The sequence below is a fragment of the Dermacentor albipictus genome, chromosome 7 (genome assembly GCF_038994185.2).
Source record: "Dermacentor albipictus isolate Rhodes 1998 colony chromosome 7, USDA_Dalb.pri_finalv2, whole genome shotgun sequence".
Lineage (NCBI taxonomy): Eukaryota > Metazoa > Arthropoda > Arachnida > Ixodida > Ixodidae > Dermacentor > Dermacentor albipictus.
In genome coordinates this window covers 68,390,317-68,402,364 of record NC_091827.1, presented here as the reverse complement: position 1 = coordinate 68,402,364, position 12,048 = coordinate 68,390,317, and the positions used below count along the sequence as shown (strand labels likewise).

Sequence of the window (12,048 nt, the reverse complement as noted above, 5' to 3'; positions counted from 1 at the left end):
TCGCAAACAATGCTTGTCTCTGTGTCAGTTTGAGCGAGAATCAAGACGTGGTTCTTTTCTGGTCAGTAAGTCTATAGCTGCTCATCTGCCAATGTCGTCAGTACATCGTTTCGCAGTAGTAAAACTAGTACATCGCTTGGTGTGTACTAGATCCATGTCCCCCACCAATGATGCATTATCAAGGTTTTACTGTATCTATAGATGTAGCACCTGTGTCCTCTCATCGAATTAAATCAGAACATGTTTCATTGCAACATACTTTATACATTAAGGGCACCATCTACTGTGAAAATTCAAACTAGACAAGTGCTCTTATTTTCACTGTGCCGTCACCGCCGACATGCGTGTCTGGTTGCGACGGCATGCACAAATATTGATTGGTTCACGAGATTACCTCTATGAACTTCATGTGATCATAAATGACCATGTATTCTCCCAAGAGCCCAGAGTCTACAAACAATCTGCTTAGTTCTTCCTAATGTTCCCTTTGTGCTTTTTATTAAGCAACCATTATAACGTGCCATTATAATGACCAACTTTCTACCAGGACATTAAAATTGCTTAGTAGTATTATTGGTGTGAAGGCGACACATTATTTGTGAACCATTAGGAAAATATTCAGTATTTGTTTTTTGCCCTACTCGATTTGTATTCAATTCGGTCGCATACCCCCTAGAAAAAAGGAACGGGCCAACCAAGGTGGGCCTGATCGGTCTGACCTGTTCAACCACCCATGGTCTAGCGACACTACATCCGGAATCTGTTCACAATATGATGCAGCAAGTTCTGGGAAGCTACATTAGCATAGTCAAAAGAGCTACGGCACATACACGCGTTTGCCTATCCACAGTCAGGCCACGTCCACAGACTGATGCCGCAGACCGTTTGCGCGAGACCTGCCTATAGTTGTTTAGGTGACTGCAGTTGCAACACAAAGTTGTGGGGTTTGACATCATGAAAGTGCAACAGGTCGGCACACTCATGAGTACACCGACTCGTACTCACTTGGCACTCATTTCAGAGGCAAGGGATAGAGCATTGGTGAATGACAAAGGGTGTGAGTGGATGCATCAAGGAGAGAGAACGTCGCCTAACATGAGCAGGAACACGAATGTTGGTGATGGCGAGTTTGAGTGGACGTGAGCCCGAACATAAGGGACTGCCAGCACGTGTGAGTAGACATGAGTGCGTGTACAAGGGAGTGCCAGTAAACACGAATGAAGCAAGTAGGAATGCGATTGTCTACTGGCGAGTACAAGCGAGGGCAGGCAAGAACGTGAGCAGGTACCGATGAGTCCAAGTGCACTTGAGTGAGAGTCGGTGCATCACCTGTGAAAATACTGGTAAATGAGTGGCCACTTATTCTGCCGACCTGTGGAAACTGTACAGCAGGTTATGCAGGTTGTTGCGGTAAAGGACTCCGGATTGCTTGACCATTTCTACTCTTTAACATGCACCCGAAGCAGCAGTGACCACGCAACTTGGTGTGAGACAGCACAGCACAGGTCAGTACGATGTATAGATAATTTTTTGTTTTATTCTTGAAAGATGAAATTTTTGTATTGTGGGTCGAAAGCCCCTTCATTTTCTTTTGGGCAATTTTCTGTCGATATTCAAGGTAGATTTTTTTTTTCCTTTGCATTGTCTGTCGGTGAATAATTTCCTTCGTACTGCCGTTTCAGCAATTCAACATGTTTTCACAGTCCGACGCCGCACTAACAATGAAAGAACAGATGAAATAGATGCGCGCCTCACTGTAGCAGACGCATATAAAAAAAAAGCAAAAATTAAGAAAAAAGAAGAGCACCTTGATCTATCCCAGGAGAACAGAAAAACACACATAGAAAATGACAGCAGGAATAGATGCCAAGGCCAATTTAACTCAACATCAACCAAGAATAAAACGAGCGACAGACTCTGCACTGCTCTCCACCTGCAAATGTTGATGAGAAATGTTTGCCGTTGCCATCGCATGTAACGTTTCCATTTGACCACGTGACTAGGCAGGCCACTTCTAATTTTTAGACTTTTTCACTACTCCATCTTAATTCACAAAGCCTGCGGAGAACAGGCACTAGCCACAGCCGTAGGTTCGCTTCATGCGCTGGCAACAGTCTCTTGCTACCTACTCGTTCTTTCCCCACCGTCCCCACAATATGTTGTGATGATGCTTTGCTTTTTTTTTTGCAGTGTTGTGGGAATGACTTTACAAGCAATGTGAACACAACAAAAAAAAAAGTTTCTCTTTCAGCTTCTGTCCTCAGTTCCGAGTGCGCCGAGCCAGGGACGTTTGCATGTTAATAACACAAACCAAACGCAGAGCAAGAAGTAGTAGTAGTCAGAGGAAAGAAAGATGTGTGCAAAGATGACACCCAAAGCAAAAAGGCAAAAAAAAGAGGGAGAGAGAACAAAAACAACAACAACAAAACAACGCACAGCACGCCGCAACGAACAATGAGTCACATACCCCACCCAGAGCGAGTTACAACTCTCAACCAAGTCTGGCCAGTGACTATGAACTCATGCAGCAGTTACACCTCTCCGAAAAGGAAACGGACGAGATGGGTGTTGTACCATGGCCGAACTACCTGGGAGCACTACCCCCCTGCAGACTTCGAAAACAATGTTCAGACGTGTCCGTGCACCATGATTGACACTCCTCTCCCAGCGACGAAGAAATGCATTAAAAGAAGAAGAAAGAAATGAAAAAAGTTTCACATGGTCACTACACAGTGATGCAATGATCCTGCATACACCCGAAGGAAGGCAACCATACCCTAGTTAGTGGCTGCTTAGCTGGGAAACATCTTCACAACAGCTGTCTTGAAGGAACGATTCTGTTGCATGTGCGCATGCCTAACAATCCCTGTAAGCTGCTCCCTCAAGCTGAAGGAACTGTGCCCGCGCTGAAGAAGCATGCGTGAGCACAGCAGATGAATGCACATACGAAATGGTGCATCTGACCAGCTCCTCCTATCAGTATCGGTCTTTATGGGACACTGGTACGACCAGCACATGGGACATCCCGTACGGCTCCACACACACTTGGCTCGTGCAAACGCCAACAACGTGCCCCCACATTTCACTAATTATTGCTGCCTCGTGACATCCCTTTGATGAAACTGGTACCAAGCGGAAAAGGTTTAAGTGCCGTCTAACCAAAATGACTCACCCCCGTATTCAGAAATGCAACTTTAGTCGAAGCCCATGCTTGACTTGATTTAGATGACGCCTGGCATTAACGTGCCCAAAGACGCTCTCGGCGTTTCTTTTGGCGCGTTCACGATAGGCGTCACTTGGATCAAGTCAAGCACGGGCTTCAACTTAAGTTGCCTTTCTGAATACGGGGGTTACTCTGAGCATTCCACGTTGGGCAACTCGGAACTTTCCTGCCATGACAACTCCTTTAACTGGTTCTTCCTGAACGCCTACCGTCACGAATTCAGACAAGTGGTGCTGCAACAGTGCTGGCAACAAGACATTCAGGTGCGCCTGCTGTTGCACATAGTCAAGTGTGTTTCAGATCAGGGAACAAACGTGGCTTGCGCACGCAAGGAACGGTAGCGGCGGTACTGCCAGCCACCTGGTAATCCCAAAGATCTCCACTAAGCGAGGCCGGTGAGACGCAAGGTACTTTATGCGCCAATCGTGACGGCGGCGCTTCACTACTTTGCAAGCAGAATGCAAACCTCGATCGAGCCCCCGCCTGCACATTTCGCAACTGCACACAGGTGTGCTAGATTTCGAGCGCTGGGGAGACAAGTGTGTTTGGGGCTGTACGTTTGGCAGAAAGAGGGGGTGGGGGGTTGACCAACGGAGAGAATGAAGGCGAAGGGGAAAGGGCAAGGGGAAAGAAAGCAAAAATAGAAAGAAACGGGATCGGAACATGCAAAAAGCGCGGCGCTTTTTTTTTTCTTTCCTAGTACGGATAGAACCACGACGCCCTGCGCGGTCGGTAGGCGCGCCGGGGGAAGCGGTAACCACCGCCGCCGCCGCCGCCTCCGTAGTACATGCCGCGTCCGGGCCTCCGGAAACGACCGCGCGGCGGCCTGTTCGTCGAGCTGATTCCCGGTCGGTTGGTGCGCTTGGTCATCACCTTGATCTGGCGGCCGCGGAACAGCGATTCGTCGAGGGCCATGGCCGTCTGTATCGAGTCCTTGTCCGTGAACTCGATGTAGGCGAATCCCTTCGGGTGTCCCGAGAACTTGTCGCACAGGATGGTCACCCGGTTGATGGAGCCGCAGCCGTGGAAGTGCTGCTCCAGTTCCTCGGCCGTCGCGCCGTAGTCGACGTTGCCGACGTAGATGGAGCGCGCGTCAACCTCGATCTTCTCTTCGAGCGTTAGGCCTAGCGAGCCGCCGGGCGGGCTGATGCTCATCTGTTTCTCGACCTCGCTTTGCATTTGCTTCAGTTTCTCGGCCTCTTCCTCCATTTCGCGCACGCGGGCCTTGATCGCCTCGAGCTCGGGGTCGTCCAGGCTGTGCTCGTCGCCCAAACTTTCGTCGAGCAGCTCGCCGCCGGTGGAATCGTGCTGGTGATCGCCGTTCTCTTGCGCCTCGGCGTCGCCGTTCTCGACGGGATTGTCCGCCATGCTTGCGCGAATGTCGCTGGGTTTTTCTTCCGGCTCAAAAAAAAAAGAACGCCGCCGGTTCGCGCGACTGCGGATATGCAGGCGGATGCTTCTTCGTTCGCTGGTGTCGCACAGGCGGGACGCGTTCACTACCGGCGGGGCTCACATGAAACGCGATTTTTTTTTCCTAGACGCGTCCACGAAAACACTCCAAATACAACACACACCGCGTAAGCAACCTTTGTCTTGTTGATGGCGGAAAACTTGATACTGATGACGATGCGGCTGGCCAAGCGTCTGAACTTTTTCTTCCTCCTTATCAAACAATCTAAGCGAGATAACGAGAAACAAATAGATAGCCCACCAATTATATGCGAGAGTTTCGCGCGTCTGTTAGGTTACTCTTTCTTTTTTTTTTGAGAATTCTGCATTTGACATTTGCTCGTTTTCACGGAATTTTCCAGGGAAGCGCAGTAACTAGTATCGTTATAAAATCACGCGAAAATACTCTAGCACCTGATAGCTATATAATTTATTTCTTCAGACAATGATTAATTAAAAAAAATTTTCAACTTCTTTTGGCCAGGAAAATGCTGTTGGCGCTGCCTACCATATTAGCCGATTGCAGCGCCACAAACAGCAAGCGGTTACGGTTTTACATTCTGTTTGCCGGTCTCCAAAGCGTGCACTATTCCTTCGCTCCACCGGTGTGATCAGGATTTCGGATGTGGACGCCGTGCACTGCTGCATTGTTTCGCGTATGACTTCGATACGACGCGTCCCTCGTTCCTGGAACCGCTCGTCGGCGTTACGTTCGAAGGAGGCTTCATGGAGCATCGGCTCGTAACAACTCGACGCTGAACGAAGGGTGAGGAGCTGTGCGCTTTCTTCTTGCGTAGATACAACAGCTGACACGACTCGTAGGAGTGCGTGCTCTGATGTAAATGTCACGTTAGGTTTCGTCTCAGGATGTCCTTTAGTGTATCCTGTTTCTGTCGCCTGTGACATCAGGCGGTGCACACTAGTGTGTGCTACGTCTTTAAGCATTTAGTTGCGCTAGACGGTCCAATCTGCACCGCGTGGTACGAGGATCCATCAATGTAGTGTTGTTTCGTTTCTCATCGTTGGGTTGTCGAAACGCGAAGCCAAGTCGGCTGTTGAACCAACGTTGCGTCGTTTCGTGTGATGATGTAAACACAAGCAACAATTTTTCACCCCCTGAAAGCTGTGATTGAAAGTTCCGCCACATTATGAGGTGGGGGGAAACTGAAAATGAATTGGCGCTTTGCCCTTCTGCCTGCTTTTTTCGTTCTCGTTTTTACAATATACTTTACATTTGTTGACGTCTTGACACATGCGCACCAAAGCAGCTACTTGTACCATTCAGCGCTTCCTCCTGGTTCGCCTATTTGCAAACTGCAGATTTCTACGACAGGATTGAACAGGTGCGGGTCGTTGTAATTTTCTTTTCCTTTTCTTTCTTTTTCCCCTCTTCGAAAAGCGCTCACTCCTCCTCGGGGCGGTCGAAAACACTTTTGATTTCCTGCGTCAACTGTGCCACACTAATTGAAGAGTTGTCGTTAAGAGTCTTACTCGCTTTATCACACAGCGCACGTTAACTATCGTAAGGTCTACTGAAAAAATGCCGTGAGCTAGCAACCTTGAAGGGAGATCTAGCTGTAACTCTGAAATTCGCAGTCAGTTATGCGCAGCGCTTGCCTGATCGTTTGGCAATCTTCCCATCGGTGAAAGTCGTTGCATCTTTCCTTTCCTCCTACCTACGCTCGTTACGCACCAAGGAGATAACCGTGGAAATAGCCGATGGCGAGCCATCTTGGTTAAGCAAACTAGCCATTAGGCAACCCCATCGAAAGGATTCGATTGCGCGTGCTCTGTGCGCCGTTGTGAGGTAACCGCGTCAGTTGGAATCAATTTATTTCAGCGCGTAAGCGTGCTTACTAAACCGTGATACACGTCAGGAGATTGCGCCGCCTGCCTTCGCCAAGTCGATGTTGTGGAATGCACAAAACAGCGATAGGAATCGCAGGAGACTAGTACAATCTGTAGGATATAGACAATGCATAGTACGTGAAGGGAACTCGGGCACACAAATGTAAGTAGTTGACTATTGTTATTCTAGCTCGCTGTAACTTTGCCTATAACTATTAACTGTACAGTTAATAGTCCATGTATGCAGTGCATGCATTCATACTGTAACAACCATTCGAAAGGAGAATTTCACGCTGTTATCACTCAAATGTCGCAATACGCTCGCATTTCTTTTTGTCCGCATTGTACCCCGTAACAATTCGTACCTTTAAAGAAGAAAAAAAAAATTATGGACCACTGTCGCTGTGTACCTTGCCATCAGAAGAGCGGAATGCTAGAGAGACGTGATGTACTACGGGCGGTCAAAAAAACAAAAGGGGGGGGGGGGTGGAAAGAATGGCTTCTGTTGTTTGGCACGAACAATGACAACTGTCCCCTCCTCCCCCTCCCCCCCTTTATTTTTGGAATGATGGGGACTCAAAAAGCAACCTTGCTGAATCTCTTCAATGTAAACTTCGTTAAATCAGCAGTAAAACACTTTTTATTTTATTCCTTTTTTTTAGTTTTAGTTGCTTTAGTTTGTATAGAAACTCGGCTCACTGTAGTTTGATGCAGAGGGAAGCGTATTTGCTTACTGTGCTGTTTTCCTCGTGCCGTCTTGGCTTGTGCGCGTGATCCAATTTTTGTTTCTTTCTTTCCTTTTTTTTTTCGTTCAAGTTCGTGACCGACTCCCTCCGCGGCAGCGTCCTCACGATCCTGCTAAGTTTTCTGTTGTCGTTGTTGTCTTTGCTAGGGTGAACGAAACTTACTAGAAACAGGGGCAGCGAAGGGTGTGTGACATGCTCGCTGATTTTTTTTTTTTCTTCCGAAGCGCGCCGTATATTTTTCAGCTTTCTTTTTTTTTTTTTCTGCGATAGCGGTACTCGTGATTCACGGTTTCGTGTCGGTGGAAAAACCTCAGTGATTGTTTGCATTTTGCTTTATTGTTACTGAGTTGTCTTGCCTTCTTGTTCGGTATTGTGAACCTAGATAACGGGTTAGATAACAGACGGCTCAGCTAGAGGGCGTGCGCGAGATTTCTCTATGCTGTTCGCTAGCGGGGCAGACGACCCTCGATTGCGTCTGGCCTTGGACACGGTGGATAGCGGAAGGCTCTATGGAAAATTTTCGCTTAAGCTCACGACTCCCGTGAGGATATCGGCGTCAGGCACTGTCAGCGGTAAATTTGTAACTTCTTTGACGCAACTTTTTGCTTCGAGGAAGAAAAAAAATAAAGCAAATTTTCTCGGTAGGTGGCGTTCCACAGTACACGATCACAGCACACAGTTGCACACACTACGGCGAAAGCAGGGCCTTCCTGAGATTGACGTCTATGATTTTGAAAGAAGCTCCGTCACTGAAGGGGGGGGTAGTGGAGTGTGCAATGTGAACACCAACAGTTGGCTTTGGACAGCTATTATGGAATAATTTTTTTGGTGACATTTCACTAGTACTATTTATTGAACTGGCACTGCGAAGGTGGTATCGGCGTTGTCTGCGCAACGTAGCAGCTGCTTCGAAGAAGGGATAAAGTGTATTTAGGCCACAAGGGCATCCGTTTGCAAATAAAGGTTTCATTCATTCATTCATTTGAAAGCTGCTATAGTTCTGCATAGAGGGGAGTGAGGGAGAAGGAGATTAAAATATTCCAGAGAAGGTTCGAAAAAAAATAAGAATGCGGGTAAACTCGATAAGAATATTTACAGGTGAAAACATGGAAGAAAGGTCAGTATTTCGTAATTGGCGTTGGGCACAGGTATTAGTGATTTATTTTTTAATTTTTTTTCCGCGATCTGCGCTGGTCCCAAGAATTGTAGTTCGACGCGTGCTTTGATGCTTGCTTATAGTGATTTAATCGGACCAAAAAATATCGCTGCCATCGCGTTATCGCTCTTGCGAGAGACGCGCTTGCACTTTCGCGAACTTGAGTGAACGTTGCCAGTTTGATTGCGATGTTTGCGGCACGTCTAATCAGATGGCATCCTCAAATCTATATACGCCATATCTATATCCACTGCTCTGGAATACACAATGACGCTGTATGAACAGCTGACGAGACTCGAGCGGTGATGTTTCGGCCAGCAAAGTGTTCGATCCTTCCATTTCCTCTTCTTTGCTAATGTTTCTCGATTTCGGCACTGGCACTGTGTCGTAACATTACATAGTATATGATTGTCAGCGGTGATATTCATGATCCCCAGCATGCGACCTATACCTCGAACTGCTTCAAAGTAGCGCTACTGAAACGTTCTGTATATGCACCCCTGCAAGTCCTTATGTTTTTCCGTGCAGTCCTTATGGAAATCGTGTGGAATTTATGTGGAATCTACGTAGATTCGGTAACAAATTATGCGGCACTGTCATACAGAATTATTGGAATGGCATACGGAACATTTCAGTGAGGAGAAAACTAATTCTCACAAAGATAGCGCAATTCTATATTAAAACTTTCTTTCAGCAACGTTATATAGCAATGGCAGAACGTTTAATGCGTGATGAGTGAGTGACTTATGTTAACTAATTATTAATCACAGCATATTAGGCCACTTGTTATATTTGTGGAAATAAGCCGTTAAGTGCGAAAATATGCACTCATCGTGCCTGTTTAGCGAGGAATACCGCTGCGTTCGAAATAATTGTTTCCGCAATCATCCAGAAAATACATTGCTTTATTATTATTATTATTTTTATCCCTGTGACATAAATATTTGGAGGACGCTTAAGCTTCGCATATAAGAGTGGAACGTGAAAGCATTCGAAGATCCCGGACTGCTTCTCACGCTTCCCGGCAACTGCAGCATATGTAACCGTAATGTTTACCGGGAAACGCTGGCGGCGAACGCTATGCACGAAGGCGAGCTTTCTGGTAGAAACGCGGCCACTTGCGTGGGCCGCGATGGATGCATGAATGGATGTTATGAGCGTCCCCTTTGGAACAGGGCGGTGGGTTGCGCCACCAAGCTCTTGCTATTATACTGCCTATAATGCCTTACCTGGGTTAAAAACATAAGAAAAACAAATGATGTTACCTCCCACAACCAAATTTTCGGACCACCTTTGTGAACTTTGCTTTTGTACGTCTCCGTTTTCTGTCGTTTCCCTACTTTTCTTCTACCGTCCTTCCAATCGCCTCTTACTAATCTCTATTGCGGGCATGGTTACTTTGCCCCTACTCTCGCTGAACCCAAGGGCTTCAAGGATGCCAGTGGTGCCTAAATCGATCACTGGGCAGATGTCTTCACATTCTAATAAAACATGCTCCATCGTTTCCCTATAGGTTTACAGTAAGCACATGCTTCTTCTTCCATCTTATATCTCGCTTTAAAGGTGTGTGTTCTAAGGCATCCCGATTTCGCTTTGTAAAGTAATGAGCTTCCCTTTGAGTTATCATAAATTGTTTCTTTCCTGATTTTGTTGTTTCCTCTTAAGTAGTTACTCATGGCCGGTTTCTCTTCCGTTGCCCCACCCATGATATTATTTCAGCCTCTCTGACTTTCCGCTTGACGTTCTTTGTTGCTGTGTTGCCCACGCAACAGGCCGCATACTTGCTGGTGAGCATCCTAGTTCTTTTCCTCCACTGTGAATCAATGTTTTTCCTGTACAGATACCTTAACACTCTCCCAGCACATTTACTTTCTTCCATATTCCTTAGTCTCTCTTCATAATCAATCTTACTGTGAGCTTCCATCACTTCAAAACTAGTCCAGCCCATATCACCCTGCACAGCTTCATTTGTAGTCTTCCCGTGAGCGCCCAATGCGAGGCGACCCACTGACCTTCGGTTCCCGTCGAGTCCTGATTGTACCCCTGATTTATAGCAAACAACCGCATTTCGAAAAGTAAGTCCTGGAACCATTACACCTTTCCACATACCCCGGAGCATCTCGTACCTATTGTATCCCCATAGCGCTCTGTGCTTCATTATGGCTGCATTTCTCTTCCCCTTTACTGTTATGTTTTTTCCTGTGTTTCCATATATCCATTGCCTTCGTTTATCCATATACCAAGGTATTTATATTCTGTTACCCGAGGTATTTCTTGGCCCTGTATCTCCACTGTCTGTTCACTGTTTTCATTGAATACCAAACACCTGATTTTCTAACACTAAACTTCAAACCTAAATCGTTGCCTTCCTGTCCACAGATATTAGCCAGACGTTGCAAATCACTTTGCTTGTTAGCTAGCCACACAATGTCGTCCGCATAAAATAAACCTGGAAGCTGCTGCTCTACTACTGTGCCCGCCTGTTTGTATGAGAGATTAAACCCGATATTACTTCCTTATAGCGCCCTCTCCATCCTCACCATGTACATCATAAACAGCAGTGGGAATAAAGGGCTTCCCCTGCCTCAGGCCCTCTTTATCAACAATCACCTCCCTCCTCATCCCTTCCCATTCAACGCACACGGTATTTTCTACGTAAATCTCTCTCAAAAGCTGTAGACAATCGTCACCTAAGCCTACCCCTTCCAGAATAACCCACAATATGTTCCGATTTACGTTGTCATACGCTCCTGTAATGTCTAAAAAGGCCACATATAACGGTCTGCTTTCTATTCTTGATATTTGAATACACCGAGTAAGAACAAATAAGTTATCATCCAAAAGCCTACCTATTGTGAAGCCATTCTGAAGCTCTCCGAATATGTCATTAATTCTCTGCCTGTGCTTGCAGCTTTAATTTGATTGCCTGCATTGCTAGCCTGTATATTACCGATGTAGTGGTCAACGGTCTATACGAGTGAATTCTATGTTTCTCCCCCTTACCTTTATAAATTAAATTCATTCTACTTTGTCGCCAACGGTCTGGTATTCGTCTATCTTTTAAAATTTTTCCACTGCTTTCACCAGAGCTTCCTTACTTTTTGGTCCTAGTTCATTAATAAGCCTAACGGCAACCTTGTCTAGCCCTGTGGCTGTGCGCTTAGGAATTTTCTCTTCCGCTTTCTTCCAGTTGAAATTTGTCAGCACCAGCTCCTTTTCCACTTAGGTCTCTTTCATGCTCTTTTTTTCCTTCAAATACAAGCTCGTCATTGCCTTGGAAAGATTCGGCTGTTATTTTTCGGATGCAATTTAAAGCCGCTTCCCCTTCCAGTTTTTTTCCATATTCGTCTAGGATATGTTGTTGCATTGTTGTTGACTTCCTGCCTAATAATTTTATGTGGTTCCAAAATATTCTAGGTGCGGCCTCCTTTTTCTCACGTATCTGTATGGTGCAGGCCATGGAGCCAAGGATGGTACTCATGTCGGCAGCTTGTAGTAGCCCCTCTTGCGACAGGCCTAGTGGCGCATTGATAAACGCACTGCGGAACAAATGCTCAACATGTGCAGCAGGCATTCCAGAGAGCAGCTGGGTGTGAGGCGATTTTAGTGTTTCAACCGCAAGGAAG

General features: G+C 46.4%; 2 protein-coding genes across 4 annotated transcripts in view; one reads left to right on the top strand and one right to left on the bottom strand.

Annotated features, from left to right (window-relative positions):
• Positions 1 to 1,510: 1,510 nt before the first annotated feature.
• On the bottom strand, positions 1,511 to 4,862 carry Pabp2 (poly(A) binding protein nuclear 1). Its single transcript, XM_070522335.1, has one exon. The coding sequence runs from the start codon at positions 4,589 to 4,591 to the stop codon at positions 3,920 to 3,922; it is 672 nt and encodes a 223-aa protein (XP_070378436.1). The 5' UTR covers positions 4,592 to 4,862; the 3' UTR covers positions 1,511 to 3,919.
• A 364-nt stretch (positions 4,863 to 5,226) lies between these two features.
• The window catches only part of Lpin (phosphatidate phosphatase LPIN), a 126,685-nt gene continuing 119,863 nt past the window's right edge, over positions 5,227 to 12,048 (top strand). For 2 of the 3 annotated variants that reach the window (XM_070522334.1, XM_070522330.1), the window contains exon 1: positions 5,227 to 5,438. The gene's annotated coding sequence lies outside the window, so the exon portion shown is untranslated. Of the gene's footprint in view, positions 5,439 to 6,565; positions 6,684 to 12,048 lie in introns of those variants that run through there. The other variant, XM_070522333.1, reaches the window with a different exon arrangement.